Source organism: Eulemur rufifrons, chromosome 15 (assembly GCF_041146395.1).
Source record: "Eulemur rufifrons isolate Redbay chromosome 15, OSU_ERuf_1, whole genome shotgun sequence".
Classification (NCBI taxonomy): domain Eukaryota; kingdom Metazoa; phylum Chordata; class Mammalia; order Primates; family Lemuridae; genus Eulemur; species Eulemur rufifrons.
Genome location: NC_090997.1, coordinates 12,532,244 through 12,548,271, shown reverse-complemented (window position 1 = coordinate 12,548,271; position 16,028 = coordinate 12,532,244). Strand labels below are relative to the sequence as shown.

The 16,028-nt window shown below is 42.2% G+C and overlaps 1 protein-coding gene across 1 annotated transcript in view; it reads left to right on the top strand.

Annotated features, from left to right (window-relative positions):
- XPO5 (exportin 5) overlaps positions 1-16,028 on the top strand; it is a 44,254-nt gene that overhangs the window by 24,530 nt on the left and 3,696 nt on the right. Inside the window, exons 18-27 of the mRNA XM_069487330.1 lie at positions 659-858; positions 1,464-1,563; positions 2,437-2,618; positions 8,796-8,896; positions 10,581-10,677; positions 12,139-12,275; positions 13,839-13,936; positions 14,520-14,566; positions 14,999-15,096; positions 15,774-15,836. Coding sequence (XP_069343431.1) covers positions 659-858; positions 1,464-1,563; positions 2,437-2,618; positions 8,796-8,896; positions 10,581-10,677; positions 12,139-12,275; positions 13,839-13,936; positions 14,520-14,566; positions 14,999-15,096; positions 15,774-15,836 — 1,123 coding nt within the window. The remainder of the gene's footprint in view (positions 1-658; positions 859-1,463; positions 1,564-2,436; positions 2,619-8,795; positions 8,897-10,580; positions 10,678-12,138; positions 12,276-13,838; positions 13,937-14,519; positions 14,567-14,998; positions 15,097-15,773; positions 15,837-16,028) is intronic.

Here is a 16,028-nt window from a genome sequence, read left to right as displayed (position 1 = left end):
AACTGTAGTATGGGAAGGTGTGGTTATTCAAATACTCAAAACAAGAACTACCTTCTTCCAATACTGACTACTTTTTTTTTTTTTTTTTTTTGAGACAGAGTCTCGCTCTGTTGCCCGGGCCAGAGTGAGTGCCATGGCGTCAGCCTAGCTCACAGCAACCTCGAACTCCTGGGCTTAAGCGATCCTCCTGCCTCAGCCTCCCGAGTAGCTGGGACTCCAGGCATGCGCCACCAGGCCTGGCTAATTTTACATATATATATTTTTAATCGTCCAGATAATTTCTTTCTATTTTTAGTAGAGACGAGGTCTCGCTCTTGCTCAGGCTGGTCTCGAACTCCTGACCTTGAGCAATCCACCTGCCTCGGCCTCCCAGAGTGCTAGGATTACAGGCGTGAGCCACCTCGTCCAGCCCCAATACTGACTACTTGTCAAAAAAAAGAAAAGAGAACTACCTTCTGCCTAAATTCCCTTGCTTATTCAGGCAAAAGAAGAACATTATAACAAAATTACTATGTGATAGCCTCATAGGCCTGACCTTTCTGGAACTGCTTTGGTTCTCTTTATTCCTTGAGTGAAAGGAAGAAAATCAGACCTCTCCCTGAAAATCAAACGGATTTGATTTTCACTTCCTCTCACTTTTTTCCTTTGTGATCTGCAGCCTAATTTTGACATGCTTTATAACCATGTGAAGCAACTCCTCTCCAATGAGCTACTTCTGACACAAATGGAAAAGTGTGCCCTCATGGAAGCCCTGGTTCTCATTAGCAACCAATTCAAGAACTATGAGCGTCAGAAGTTGTTCCTCGAGGAGCTGATGGCACCAGTGGCCAGCATCTGGCTTTCTGAAGACATGCATAGGTAGAGGAGATCCTTTGACCTTGACTCTCACTGCACCATTCTGTTTCGAGAGCTATGCCCAGGGTGGAGACAAGGGTTGAGGACATTGAAGTGTGATGGCACTATTGGTGATATCTGAAGTTCTCTAAGAGCAGTCTTTTGTAATCTAATCTCTAATCTCTGAAAATACCACTTTGCTGTTCAGAGGTGTAGAAGGGAGAGGAAATGAAGGAAAATGGCTAGTATGGGTTGTGAGGGCACAGAGTGAGGCTCCTATGGTGTCTGAGTTGTAGCACCAGCACATTTGGAGAAATGAGAACAGCTAGTAAGGGCCATATGAAGTAGGAGCCACACAGAGACACTCACCTGTGCCTACATAGTAGAGAAATTGTTTTCTTTGTACTTTCAAGCTTGTATCCTTTTTTAATTCTTAAAGTGCTGCTAATAACATTTGGGAGTGGAAAGGGAAATTTAAACCTTCAAATGGGAGCTGACAATGTGATTAAACTCTCACCATAAAAACTGCTCTTTGGGGCCAAATAATCATAGACTATTAGCTCCTGTGGAAGAAATTGTCCTTGCTTAAAATCATGGATCTAGCTTGTCTTTCCCCCTCCAACCTTCAGAGTGCTGTCAGATGTTGATGCTTTTATTGCCTATGTGGGTGCAGATCAGAAGAGCTGTGACCCAGGCCTGGAGGATCCCTGTGGCTTAAACCGTGCACGAGTAAGACTCTCTTGGGAATGGGAAGTTGCATTGGCCTTGGGTAGGAGTAGGGTGATATCTTTTGTTAAGTTTCTCATAAATTTGTTTTTTCTATACTGGTGAGAAACCTGGGAGTCTCCACTTCCCTAAGCTTCTCCTTTCTTTTCTTCTTTAGTCTTGAATTCTTGAGTTAGTTCCCACAGCAGAGCAGATGGTCTTTTCTATGAAGTCATTATTTTGGCTTTAAGGATCTCTAAATAGCTCTGAAGACTGAAGGTGTAATGAGGAAGTAGGTCAGAACTTGGTCAGCAGGGTGAGTCCTCCCTGCCATTGCTCTCTGGCATGTAAAGTCCTAAGTGATGATGTGACTTGCAAACCTGAGGTGTTTCAGTGTTTTGCTGTTCAAATAAGCATCGTCGTTCCTGGCTCCATTATGGCAGAAGTCACATTAATTAACCTAGCAAGTAGTAGATTGGTTTAGAGTACCATGAAGGGGCACTAGGGCACTAGCTGTCAAGGCCCAAGCTGGAGGGTACAGGGTCAACTCAAAAAAAGATGAAATGATGGCAATTTAAACACTTTGTTTTGTAGACTAACTAAGCCACCTTCTAATCAGGGTTCTGTGGGAGGGTCACTGCAGGCCCTGGAAAGACATCCTCATGAAAGGGAAACTTGTAGAGCCTACCACTGGTCCTGAAAATGGCAGTGTGAGGACCCCTCTTGGACTTGACCTTAAAGGAAGGGACAGGGATCCCATGGGGATGGGAGGAGCAGAGGGTTCTTTCATCCTTTCTGGCCTCTGTATCACTTTTGCCATAGCCTTGAATGTGTCTAACAGTACTTTTGTCTTTACGTCCACTTTTATGTTTACCTTCCATTCTTGTTTTTCTATAGATGAGTTTTTGTGTGTATAGCATTCTGGGTGTTGTGAAACGAACTTGCTGGCCCAATGACCTAGAGGAGGCCAAAGCTGGGGGATTTGTGGTGGGTCATACACCCAGTGGAAATCCAATCTTCCGTAACCCCTGCACAGAGCAGATTCTCAAACTCCTTGACAATTTGCTTGCCCTTATAAGGTGAGTCAGAATAATGGTGTTTCTCTGTTGTTTTTTTACTTTTTACCTTAAGAATTTCAAAAGTTGAATCTGTTTGTATGTCTTCACATCTTAATGGTGATAATGAAGGATTAAGTCTTGTTTCTTTGCGGGGGGCTCGGGAAGGGTCTCTTTTTAAAATTAACATCAGCTCTCTCTTGCATAAGTCTTGCATTCCATGTGAACCCATGGGGCTAATCCCAAAATAGCTTTTCTCATTTTGAGCCTCCTCCACGTTCTTCTCCCACTTTTTACTTTTCAGTTTTATTTGGTCGAAATTTTTGTCAGTTTAGGAATTGTTTATTGGGAGCAGGACAGTTTCTGTAGTGGTGCTTCTCTGTTAAATTCTGATTAACTCATGAGTTAAATTGAATTTATCATTAATGATTCTGAGCTCAAATAGACCAAACATCATCCACTGGCCGAACATGCCAAAGGAAAGAATGGTACATTTTTTATCTCAGTTTGCCAGGTCCTCAGTTGCAAAGCTGAGTCCTAAGATCAGCAGCATCAGCAGTCACCTGACAGCTGGTTTGAAAGGCAGAGTCGAGGCCATACCCCAGACATATTAAATCAGAATCTGCATTTTAACAAGATCCCCAAGTGGTTTGTATGCATATTAAAGATTCAAGATCAGTGTTCTTCTGGATTACATGAGCTAATATATTCAAGTAGAAGTAGGCCAGTCAGTGTAGGCTTGTTGGTCACTAGATGTTTGTTTGATGATTTAGGGATGCTCTTCAAAGAAGATAGAATTCAGTTCTTATTGGCCAAACCAGAATTTGAGTATATTTGAGTAACAGTATTTCTAAGTTACATATAGGTTAGAGCTCTGTTTTGGTGCTCTTGGGCCTCTTTCTCAGGGAGTAAGAGCAGAATTTCAACTGGGCAAGCCAAATTATTCATGACTCAGGGAAACTTCCTGGTAACAGATACCCAAGACCAGAAGCCTAAGAGTCAAAAGTTTTAAGTTAATGTTGACCACAATACAGGGCTGGAGTATCTGATAGTGTTGTCATTGTGGACATGTCTGTGGAAATAGACAATACTTTGTTCTGATTTCAAAGGGAGGAAAGAGATCGCAAAGACGTATGGAGCTGGGTGCAGTGCCTCGGGCCTATAATCTTAGTGACTCAGGAGGCTGAGGCAGGAGGATCGCCTGAAACCAGGAGTTTGAGACCCCATCTCTAAAAAATTAGCTGTGCATGGTGCTGTGTGCCTGTAGTCCAGCTACATGGGAGGCTGAGGCAGGAGGATTGCTTGTATCCAGGAGTTCGAGGCTACAGTGAGCTATGATCGTACCACTGCATACCAGCCTGGGAGACAGAATAAAACCTCATCTCAAAAAAAAAAGAAAAGCAGTATGGCTATGTGTTGAGAGGGTAGTAAAATATTTAGTCAAGGAAAGGCTTATTTCCACACTGACATTTTTAAAATCTAAAGATTCTTCTGCAACTAGGGAAATGTGACAATGATGGAAGTCGAAGGACAAGACACATCAACTAGGCCTTTTTTGGCCTGTGGTCAGAATCCATGTAGCAAGAACCCAGACCTGGAAATGAGGTTCATTCCTGGTTGGGTAAAGGGGCAATAAGACAACAGGTATAGTTGTCATCTTGATGTTTTTATAAGAGTTCAGTGCTTGTAGAATACTAAAACCAATCAGTAGGTATTTTGAAAAATGTTGACTGTAGTGATTGAGCAGTTAGATTGCTTGAGTAGTGTACAGTTGGAGATATCAGGGTTTTGTTTTGTTTTTCAGTAAATTTTATCTTGAAGTACAATGTACTGTACAGAAAAGGGCACAAATTATGAATGTGAAGTACAATGTACTGTACAGAAAAGGGCACAATTATGAATGTGTAGATTAATTTTCACAAAGTGGACAGCTCCATATAATCATCACCCCAATCAAGAAACAACCTTACCCAATACCTCTTTTCAGTCATTGCCTGTCTGTCAAGGGGTAACCACTATTCTGACTTTTAACATTTTGTCTGTTTTTTTGAGCTTTATATAAATGAAATTAAAAGTGTGCACTTTTTCGTGTCTGGCTTCTTTTGCTCAATTTGTGTTTGTGAGGTTCATCCATGTTATTGTTCGTAGTTGTAGTTTGTTCATTCTCATTGCTTGTATGAAATTCCATTGTGTGGATATGTTGTAACTTTACTATTCAGTCTTGATGGACTTTGGGGCAATGTTTTAATGTTACAAATAGTGCTGCTGTTAACATTCTTATCTATGTCTTTTGGTGAACATATGTACCTAATTTCTGTTGGGTATACATAGGAGTAGAATTCCTGGTTTATAAGATTAGGTATATTTTCAGTTTTCATAGATAAAGCCAGTTTTCTAAAGTGGTTGTACTAATCTGTATTCCCCCTGGTTCTGGAGCTATGAGTTTTCAATTACTATTTTTTAATACAGCAAAGCTAATTTTTTTAAAGATGTGGCATGGTATTGATAGTACCTCCTGTGTCAAATAGTCTGATGGTAAAGATGTTAAAGCTATGCCATCCAATATGGAAGCCACTGGCCACATGTGGTGATTGAGCACTTGCAAGGTGGCTAGTCTGAACTGAGAAGGATAAAATACACACCAGATTTCTAAAACCTAGTACAAAAAAATGTAAAATGTCTCATTAATAATTTTTTGTATTGATAACATGTTGAAATGATATTTTGATACATTGGGTTAAATAAAATATAATTTATTTATTTAACCTGGATTTTTCATTTGTTTAGAGATGAGTTCTTGCTATGTTGCCCAGGGTAGTCTCAAACTCCTAGATTCAAGCGATCCTCTCACCTCAGCCTCCTGATTTACTTTTTAAATCTTGTTACTAGAATTTATTTTTTTATTTTTTATTTTTTTTTTTTTTGAGACAGGGTCTCTCTCTCTCTCTATTACCTGGGCTATGGTGCGGTAGCATCATCATAGCTCACTGCAACCTCAAACTCCTGGGCTCAAGCGATACTCCTGCCTCGGCCTTCCAAGTAGCTGGGACTACAGGCACAAGCCACCATGCCCAGCTAATTTTTGTGTCTTTTTGTGTAGATAGAGTCTCCGTTTGCTCAGACTGGTTATCGTTATTAGAAATTTTTTAATGACTCACATGGTTTACATTATACAGGTTGAGTATCCCTTTTCTGAGATACTTGGGACCAGAAGTGTTTTGGATTTTGGAATATTTGCATAATAATAATAGTAATAATTATTGGAGCACCCTTAATCCAAAAATTCAAAATCCAAAATGCTTCAATGAGCATTTTCTTTGAGCATCATGTCAGCGCTCAAAAAGTTTGGCATTTTGGACCATTTTGGATTTTGCACGCTTGGATTTTTGGATTTATGATGCTCAACCTGTGTCTCTGCTAGATAGCATTGTTGCTAGTGGGTTGGATGGAGGACAGATGTGGGGAGCAGAACTCTCTGGTTCTCAAAAGGTTCATTGTCATTATCTGTTTAAAATAACAGCTTTTCTATTATGTTAAAGTTTGTTACATTGTTTCTATGTATCTTCTGTATGTTTAATTGAAATCTTTGTATATGTAAAGTCTTGTTAGTCTAGTGATTATATTCTTAGACAGTGATACTATATATTTCAAATAGGTGTGAATCAAACTTAAAAATTTAATTACCCAATTTGTCTTTCCTTTGCCAAGCAACAGTTAGTTCCTCTTAATTTGGAAGCACAGAGCTGTAACTCGCAAGTGTGTAAGGCAAGGTGATATTTAAGCAGCCTGAATACTACTAGGGATTGTAGATGTCCCAGCTTATGAACCTAACCTGGAATCAGATATTGGGGCAGTTTGCACTTTTAAGGCCTCCTGCCACTACCTGTGAGCAAAGGTGCAGCCACCTTGAGGAAGAAGGAGACTAAAAAGAATGCCAGATTCTGTTGTAGTAGCAGGGACATTTGACATATTGATGTATTAACCTTTTTGTTTTTTAAATGATTTCTCGGAGTCACAATCACATTTAATTGAGGAATAAAAACAAGTGAGCACAGTGGCTCGTGCCTGTAATCTTTGAGGATCAAATAATTTCTCTCTTAGACAGACTGCTCCAGAAAATAGAAAAATGCAGTGCTCTATAAATCATTTCATGATGCTTATTTATTTTGATACCAAAACCAGACATTGACAGTACCAAAGAGGAAAATTCCAGGCCTAAATCACTTAAAACATAGATGCAAAAATTCTAAATAAAAAGCTAGCAATATGGATTTAATAATAAGTCTTTTAACATAACTACATTTCCATTGTTATATCTTAAAATATTAGCAGTAATTGCTTAATATCATCAAATATCCAATCAGTGTTCAAATATCCTCAAAATATTTTACTTTTGTTTGACTCAGGATTATTATTTATTTATTTTGAGACAGAGTCTCACTCTGTTCCCCGGGCTAGAGTGCTGTGGCATCAGCCTAGCTCACAGCAACCTCAAACTCCTGGGCTCAAGCGATCCTCCTGCCTCAGTCTCCCTAGTAGCTGGCACTACAGGCATGTGCCACCATGCCCGGCTAATTTTTCTATATATATATTTTTAGCTATCCATGTAATTTCTTTCTATTTTTAGTAGAGATCGGGTCTCATTCTTGCTCAGGCTGATTTCGAACTCCTGAGCGCAAACAATCCGCCCACCTTGACCTCCCAGAGTGCTAGGATTACAGGGGTGAGCCACCACACCCAGCCTTGACTCAGGATTAAAACAAGATTTATACAGTGTTTGATTGATTTATAGATTAAGTCTATAAACTTATAAATTCCCTGCCCTCTTTTCACTTATTTGTTGAAAAACCTGAGTTTGTACTTGCAGAGTTTCCCCTGGTTAAATTTTGCTTATTTCATCTCATAGTATTTTTGACATAGTCTACTTTCCTTTATATGTCTCATAAGTAAATAATTAGGTCTGGAGGAGGGGTTGGCAATCTGCAGCCCAAGAACCAAATTCCCAGGCCTCCACATTTTGTAAGTAAATTTTTCTTGGAACACACCATGCCTATTCATTTACTTGTTGTCTATGGCTGCTATTGACCTTCAGTGGCAGATTTGAGTAGTCAAGGTCAGAGACATTATGGCTGGTCAAGCTTAAAATATTAACTTTACAACCCCTGGTCTAAAAATTGATCTGATACCAGTTCAGTTTTGTAGCAGAATTCCTTCATAGGTGATGATGGATCAACACAATAGTAAAAGTGCCTAGAAGGACTCCCAGGTATGTGTGATAGATCGATTTATGACGGAAGTAATACAATTCAGTGAGGAAAAGATAAGCTATTCAATGCCTGGTGCAAGGACAGTTGGCTTTCTGTGGGGAAAAACGTTTAGATTCCTACCTGTCATCACACACAAAAATAAAAACCCAAAAAGTAAAACTTCTAGACCATATTTACAGCATTAGGCTAGTGAATGACTTCTTAAACAATACATAAAAAGAACAAACCATGGAGATTTAAACATAATCTAAAAGAGAAACACAGGTAGTTCTGCACTCACTCTGGCTGTCAGTTGTTCAGTGGAGCCATTGCTGTGAGCAGGAGTGAGTTCTGTGGACAGCAGGTAGATCAGGTCCACAGCCCCTTGCCCTTAGGCAGACAAATCCTGTAGCGGCTCAGGTCAGTCATTTTGGTGGGAAGCAGGCAGGCAGGCTGAGAATTGTGTTCTTTCAGAAGGCTGAAACTGCTGTTGCAAGGCCCATGCCCTTGGAATGGAGACAAAAGGTTTAAAATTGAGGCATGTTACCACCTGCTCTGTGTCCCTACCTGTGAGTCCACAGTGTCACTAACATTTCATCCTGTATCACTGGTAGTCAGAAAACTCCTGTGTGTGCCAAGGCATTATCTCAGCTCTAAAGAATTCTGCCGTCTAGCTGCAGGCCCTGATAGTGTCCTGCTATTGCAGGATTTATTTCTTGTATTGATTCATCTTAGGTGTTATATACCATATATCTGTACTTAATAGCTTCAAGTCTGTTCCCTTCTCCAGGGATCATTTCCGATATTTATACCTTCTTTTCTTTCTCCTGCCAGGAGTAGTGTTGATGGGCAGATCTGTGTGGTTGCATAGTATCACTGAATTATAAGGTGAAACTCACTCTTTCCTTCTGCAACAGACTAGGAGAAGTTCACATATCATCCTTGTCTCTTTCAGAACCCACAATACTTTATACGCACCAGAAATGCTAGGCAAAATGGCAGAGCCTTTCACAAAAGCTCTGGATATGCTTGAAGCAGAAAAATCTGCTATATTAGGTAAGACCTCTAACCCTTTCTTCTCTAAGTTCACCTTATGTCTAACGGGCTGCTTTATTAGCCTCAGTGTACCTTGTGCCTCTTCCCCATCTAGCACTACCTTGACCACCTATTGGTTGAAAAATGCATTTGTGGAGTTACTACAGGCTCTACAGGAGCAAATGTGCATACCTTATTACCTTAGCATATAGAGAAGGTCTTCAGAGGCGGTTTCTTCCTCCTTCCCACACCCTGTTAACCTCTCCCTCAGTTTAGGTAGCAGGTGGTGGTGGGTGTTAGAGCCATTAGATTATAAATATATCATGGCTTTTAGCCTGAAGGATATTGGTATACTTGTCTGCCTTTCTTAAAAGTTTTTAAATGATTCAATTTTATGCCATGTTTCCCAGTTGTTACCTTGATTAGAATGTTGCTTTAACTCATTTCCCATTGAAAATAAGCATGAAAATAACTATGCAGTCATAATTGTGATATTTGCTGTGAAGGAAAGTGGCAGGGCTCTGTGAGAGTGTTTATTGGAAGACCTAACCCAGTCTTGGAGAGAAGTCAGAAGCTTGTCTCCCAATGAAGACTAGAAGGATGAGTAGGAACTAGCCAGGCTGGGGAGCAAGAAGAGATGCTGGACATTCTGGACAGACAGAATGGCAGGTACAGGATCATGAGGCAGGCAGGAAAGAGCTCATGGTATGTCCAAGAAATAAAGAGGGGCAACTCATGTGGCTGGAACACAGAGAGCCAGGCTGGGAGTGTGGTTAGAAGTTAGAGCTTAGGGACATCAGAGTTGTCTAACCTGTGCCCTGAAGCTCCAGGCTGGCTCACCATCACAGTCCCCACAGTGTCTCTTTGTTCCCTCTGCCTGGGCCTGGCTATGGCCAAGCAATCCAATGAGCATTCCTCAGCTGTGAAGTTAACCAAAGGACAGGTGTTAATTTGCCTTTCTGCCAAATGTCTGTCTGTCTCAGCCTAGATGGTCCTGGGTCTTTTCCTTTGGCACCATCCACGTAAGGTCTGCGTTGCAGACACCAGTTTGTGTATTGCCATTAATATAAAAAGTTAATGTGGCTTCTCCACACACCCCATTCCATTATTCAGATTAAGCCAGGAACTTTTGCTATAGAAGTAAGTGGCCAACTAGACGTACTAGAATGGACAAATAGTTCCCTCTGGTAGCTTCTGACTGTAAGACTTGGAATATAAAACCTCTAATTGTACTTAAAGGTATAGATTTTTTAAGGCAGTTGTTAATACTGAGGTAAGTGGGTTTTATTTTATCTGCTATACATCTTGGGCATTTATGTAAGATTTTGTGTGAAAAAGAGGTTTACATGACTTAAGTTAGGAAAGGTCACCTCCAGACTTTATGGAGAGATCCTTTTGAATTGTCACTGTTTGTTTTAGTACCTGTCCTGTCTGGAAAAACCCAGGCAAAAGTTGGAGTACTCAGGTTCAGTCTGAAGTCCTGCGTTTTTAAGTAGCTTTCAGTTTTCCCTACTGAGAGAGTGTAACAGTCACCTTTAGGAAAGCCCTTAGAGCCTCCAACTGGTAGAAGACGTGGCCAGTTGTTTTGCAGTTAAAGCACACACACATATACACCTTTGACCCCAAACCACGTCTGCTGTAGAATGTGGCTAGTTGAGACTCCTGACAGTGGAGCAGCATGTTCCTGACTCGTATTTCTCTGTAGGATTACCTCAGCCTCTCTTGGAACTCAATGATGCTCCTGTCTACAAAACAGTCTTGGAAAGAATGCAGCGTTTCTTCTCCACCCTGTATGAAAACTGGTAAGGAACCAACGCTGCCTCTTCATGCGTCCTTTGTAGATATGGACTGTATAGGAATGGCCCGGGGTTGGGCTTTCGATCTAGAATTCTAGTGTGCAGGTAAGGTGAGGCAAGAATTTGACAGGAAACAAATGATTCTATCATTCAAATCAAAATGAACAGCATGCTTTCCTGCATTTGCTTTTTTATGATGGTCTATGAGCCTCACAGTCCTACCTATGACTTGATGTTTCATGCCCAACTTGTCTGTTTCTAGTGCATAAAATGATGAGACCCAAGTAGAAGATGAGTGGTAGGGATGCATTTGCTCAGATTCCTCACTGCTTACAGCCTACTTCTCCTGGGACTGTGGGAGGCGCTGGCCAGGATTTTATCTTCAGGTCCTGGTTGTGCGATGGAGAGGTAACTGGCCCTAGTGCACAACACCCAGGGCTTTGGCCTCACTAACCCAGTGCTCTGATGAGCCAAACTAATGAGATCCTCCATCGTTAAGTCCACATTACATAAAAATGAAAGCTACTATTGATCTTGACTACCAACATCTATCTTTTTTTTTTTTTTTTTTTTTTTTTTTTGAGACAGAGTCTCACTCTGTTGCCCAGGCTAGAGTGAGTGCCGTGGCGTCAGCCTAGCTCACAGCAACCTCAAACTCCTGGACTTAAGCGATCCTACAGCCTCAGCCTCCCGAGTAGCTGGGACTACAGGCATGCGCCACCAGGCCCGGCTACTTTTTTGTATATATATATTTTAGTTGTCCATATAATTTCTTTCTATTTTTAGTAGAGACGGGATCTCACTCTTGCTCAGGCTGGTCTTGAACTCCTGACCTCGAGCGATCCACCTGCCTCGGCCTCCCAGAGTGCTAGGATTACAGGCGTGAGCCACCGCGCCCGGCCCCAACATCTATCTTTAAAAAGATGTTGTATCTGCTATCAAGTTTTGGGCCAGGCGCAGTCACTCACGCCTATAATCCTACCACTTTGGGAGGCCAAGGTGGGAGGATCACCTGAGGCCAGGAGTTCAAGACCAGCCTGAGCAAGAGCGAGACCCCATCTCCACAAAAAAAAATAGAAAAATTATCTGGGTGTAGTGGTGTGTGCCTGTAGTCCCAGCTACTCGGGAGGCTGAGGCAGGAGCATCGCTTGAGCCCAGGAGTTTGAGGTTGCTGTGAGCTATGATGACAGCACTGCACTCTACTCTGGGCGACACAGTAAGAGCTTATCTCTGACAACAACAACAACAACAAAAAAACAGTTATAGAGTGAGTGGGTGAGAAGTATTTTATTTTCAGTTTTGATAAAAGATTAAGTCCACATCTTAAAAGTTTTCTTAAGGAGTAAATACAATTGCTTTTCTAACTGAAAAATTTTATTATAGACTAGAAATGAAATTCTTGGGGTAGTCAGGATTGGCAATAACAAATGTTGGATGATGTCACCAATGATTTTTTTTCCCTTACAGTTTTCATATCCTAGGGAAGGCAGGCCCTTCCATGCATCAAGACTTCTATACCGTGGAGGACCTTGCTACCCAGCTGCTCAGCTCAGCCTTCGTCAACTTGAACAATATTCCTGACTACCGACTCAGACCCATGCTTCATATCCTTTCAAAAGCCCCTAGATAGCCAAGTGTGGTGGCGTGTGCCTATAATCCCAGCTACTCAGGAGACAGAAGTGGAAGGATCACTTGAGCCCAGGAGTTTGAGACCAGCCTGGGCAATATAGCGAGGCCACATCTCATATTTTATTTTTTGGTTGACAATGTTTGGCTGGGGGAAAAAAAAAAATTTCCTTTTCTTTTTTCTTTTTTTTTTTTTTTGAGACAGGGTCTCTCTCTGTCCCCGGGCTAGAGTGCAGTGTCATCATCATAGCTCACTGCAACTTCAAACTCCCGGCCTTGTCAAGTGATCCTTCTACCTCAGCCTAATGAGTAGCTCAGGACTACAGGCACATGCCACCATGCTAATTTTTCGTAGAGATGGGGTCTTACTCTTGCTCAGGCTGGTCTCGAGCTCCTGGCTTTAAGTGATCTTCCTGCCTCAGCCTCCCAAAGTGCTAGGGTTACAGGCGTGAGCCACTGTGCCCAGCCAAACAAATTTTTAATTAAAAAAAAAGAATCCCTACATAACCCAAAAGGTCAGAAAATTTGAGACAGGAACTAGAGGGAGGCAGACCTGCAAGGAAGAAATGGGATTATGTATCTAAGTGAATGATAATCTCATTAAAATGATAAGAAGATTGAAATAAATAGCAAGAAAAACATGAAGACAGTCCAGAGGGGTCTTTTTTTTTTTTTTTTTTTTTTTTTTTAGACAGAGTCTCACTCTGTTGCCTGGGCTACAGTGAGTGCCGTGGCGTCAGCCTAGCTCACAGCAACCTCAAACTCCTGGACTTAAGCAATCCTCCTACCTCAGCCTCCCGAGTAGCTGGGACTACAGGCATGCGCCACCATGCCCGGCCAATTTTTTCTATATATATTTTTAGTTGTCCAGATAATTTCTTTCTATTTTTAGTAGAGACGGGGTCTCGCTCTTGCTCAGGCTGGTCTCGAACTCCTGACCTTGAGCGATCCACCCGCCTCGGCCTCCCAGAGTGCTAGGATTACAGGCGTGAGCCACCTCGCCTGGCGTAGAGGGGTCTTAAAAGCTCTTTCTGCTTTTGTAAGTTTTTCCTTGGAGGCAAATCTTTACCTTCCTACTTCTTGGAAATATGAAAGATAAGGCTTTTATCCCTTTTATATATTTTGTCAGGTGCCTCCTTTTAGAAGAAGTACTTTTGTACTTCATGCTCATTCTGACCCTTTCTTAAGGTTTTGTGAGTCTCTTTCTTCCCTGAAGTTATAAGGAGAATGCCGAAGGAGAGTTTATTACAAGGGTGTCCTCCTTCCTATTTTTTTTCCTCCCTACTTCTGAGGCAACCCAGTGACCGCAGATGTGCGGCCTGGTAGAAAGGACAGTTACACGAAAACTGTAATGGAATTGGGTATCGATGTGGCTTAGGATTTTAGGAAAAGAACGTGAAGATTTTTCCTTATTAACACAGGATGTTCTTGGCCTCTTGCAAGTCTTTTAGGGGTTGACTCTGCCCAGGGGTGCAACCACACCGCCTGGCAGGTGAGGGCTATGTGCTCATGTGCTAAAACTACTTAACTTGCTGCAGCACGGGTCTTTGTGAAGCCTCTGGTGCTCTTCTGTCCCCCAGAGCACTATGAAGCCCTGGTATCTCCCATCCTTGGACCTCTTTTCACCTACCTCCACATGGTAAGAGATAGGTCAAGAAAGGGGAATGAAAAGTACTCTTGGGGCGGGGGGCTGTTTTTGAGCCTTGCAAGCCAGGAGCTCCTGGAAGTATTTTCCCCTAGTCCTGCCAGGCTGGCTGCTCTGGGCTCCCACTCCAGCAGACTGTCATTGCTGCAGTGGATTTGAGCAGCCCCCAAAGAACTAAACTGATTTGATTGCCATGAAGCACCTTCAGGTGCAGATTCTGCTTTTAACCTCTGTTAACTGAGGACAGGTGATCAGGGGAATGCTTCCCCTGGGTCTGCTTCCTTGACTCTGGAATTAAGCAGAGGGACCAAATGGATAGAGAGCAGATGTGTCTAGATACCTAGGAATTCTAAAAATGAGATTAATCCTTTCCAAGCAAAGGTGTTTGATATGCTGCCCTCATCATGGATGTGCGAGAGGTTATAGAAACCATATCTGGCTTTTAGATGTGTGGGGTCTACTGAGGCTATCGCTGTTACCTGGAATGATCCTTGGCTAATCATGAAGTGAACTTTAGATGTCCTGTGTTCCAGTCTTCTCTCCAACTTTAGCATTTATTTCCTTTGTGTTTTCACAGAGGCTTTCCCAGAAATGGCAAGTCATCAACCAGAGGAGCCTGCTGTGGTAAGGAATATCCACTCTCCTTGGTGCACGAGCCGGTAGCAGGCCTGGGGTGGGGAAGGGAAGGGAGCAGGGATTTTGTTGTCCCGAGATTAGAATGGCAGTGGGTTATAGTCATTCTCAGTCTAGGTGGTAGATGGCTTGTTTGGACAGGCTGGGACCAGTAGGTAGACTCTGAAATCAAGCCTTCATAGGGGGTACCAGTATCTTATCCTAGGATTTTGAGATCCAGCTGGACAACTTTGACTCTATCCAACTGGACAGAGTCACTAGTAATAATGTCCTTCAGTGGGTCATTGCTGTCTACTCCCAACTTTTGCATGGAACGTAGACCCAGAGAAGAAAGTTGGCACAGGGGGTCTGGTTAGGGTCACTGCTTTCCTTGTCCTTCCCTTTCTGCACTCCCATGGAACTTGGCCCCCTGGTGTTCCGCAGTGGAGAAGATGAGACTGCAGATGAAAATCCAGAGTCTCAAGAGATGTTGGAGGAGCAACTGGTGAGGATGTTAACCCGAGAAGTCATGGACCTAATCAGTAAGTGGCATGTGGGAACCAGGGGTAGTATAGAAAAATGTTCCTGGTAAAAGAGCTGGTCACTCAGCCAACCCCATGAAGGTTAGATTGATGCAGAGATGCATGTTTGCAGCAATACTGACAGATTGATAAGAAATAACTAGGCAGAAGCTAGGTAATCTTTCAGTCAACCTAAGGACATTTTATGAATTGGGAGCTTTTACCAAGGCCAGAACATGAAGAAATGGTCTAAAATAGCAGGAGGAATTTAGATTCATGTTAGGAATAACTTCCTAGTTTTGTCAAAATAGGGAAAATTTAAATTTGTGGACATAGAGGTGGTTAATTTTCTTTTCTGTTTTTGGAAATGTTGAAAGAAATGGTACTGGGTCATTTCATTTGTTTGAGACCCAAAGTAGACCAGGGATGTATCAGGCATCCATTCTAGTCACTTACATTAGAGAATTCTGTAATTTCTCTCCAGTTAATTGTATTTGAAGAAAGACCAAAACACGGTTTGGTCAACGTCATCAAAATGCCTCTATTTCTTTTAGTGAAGCAGATTTTTGTGCCTTGGACAGTACACTTTCCCCTCCTCCCACCTGGCCAGAGATGGTTTGGGATGAGTCCACCTGAGGTGGCTATCATGGTAGTATATAACCCTTCCTTCACCCAGTAACCCTGGTTTCTTGCTTCAGCGGTTTGCTGTGTTTCAAAGAGAGGAGCTGAGCACAGTACTGCTCCCCCTGCAGATGGAGATGGTAAGTGAGCCTGTTGCCTGGCCCTTGGAGGTCTACCTTTAGGCTTCTAAATACTGGTCCTTCTGAACCAGGTCAGTTGCTATAGAAATGGTTTGCCTAGTAGTCTGGTGTTGATGAGATGTCCTCCATCTAGCTCTTACCTGTGTTGGCCTTCCTGCTGTGTTCCTCCATCGTACTCCTACCTCAGAGCCT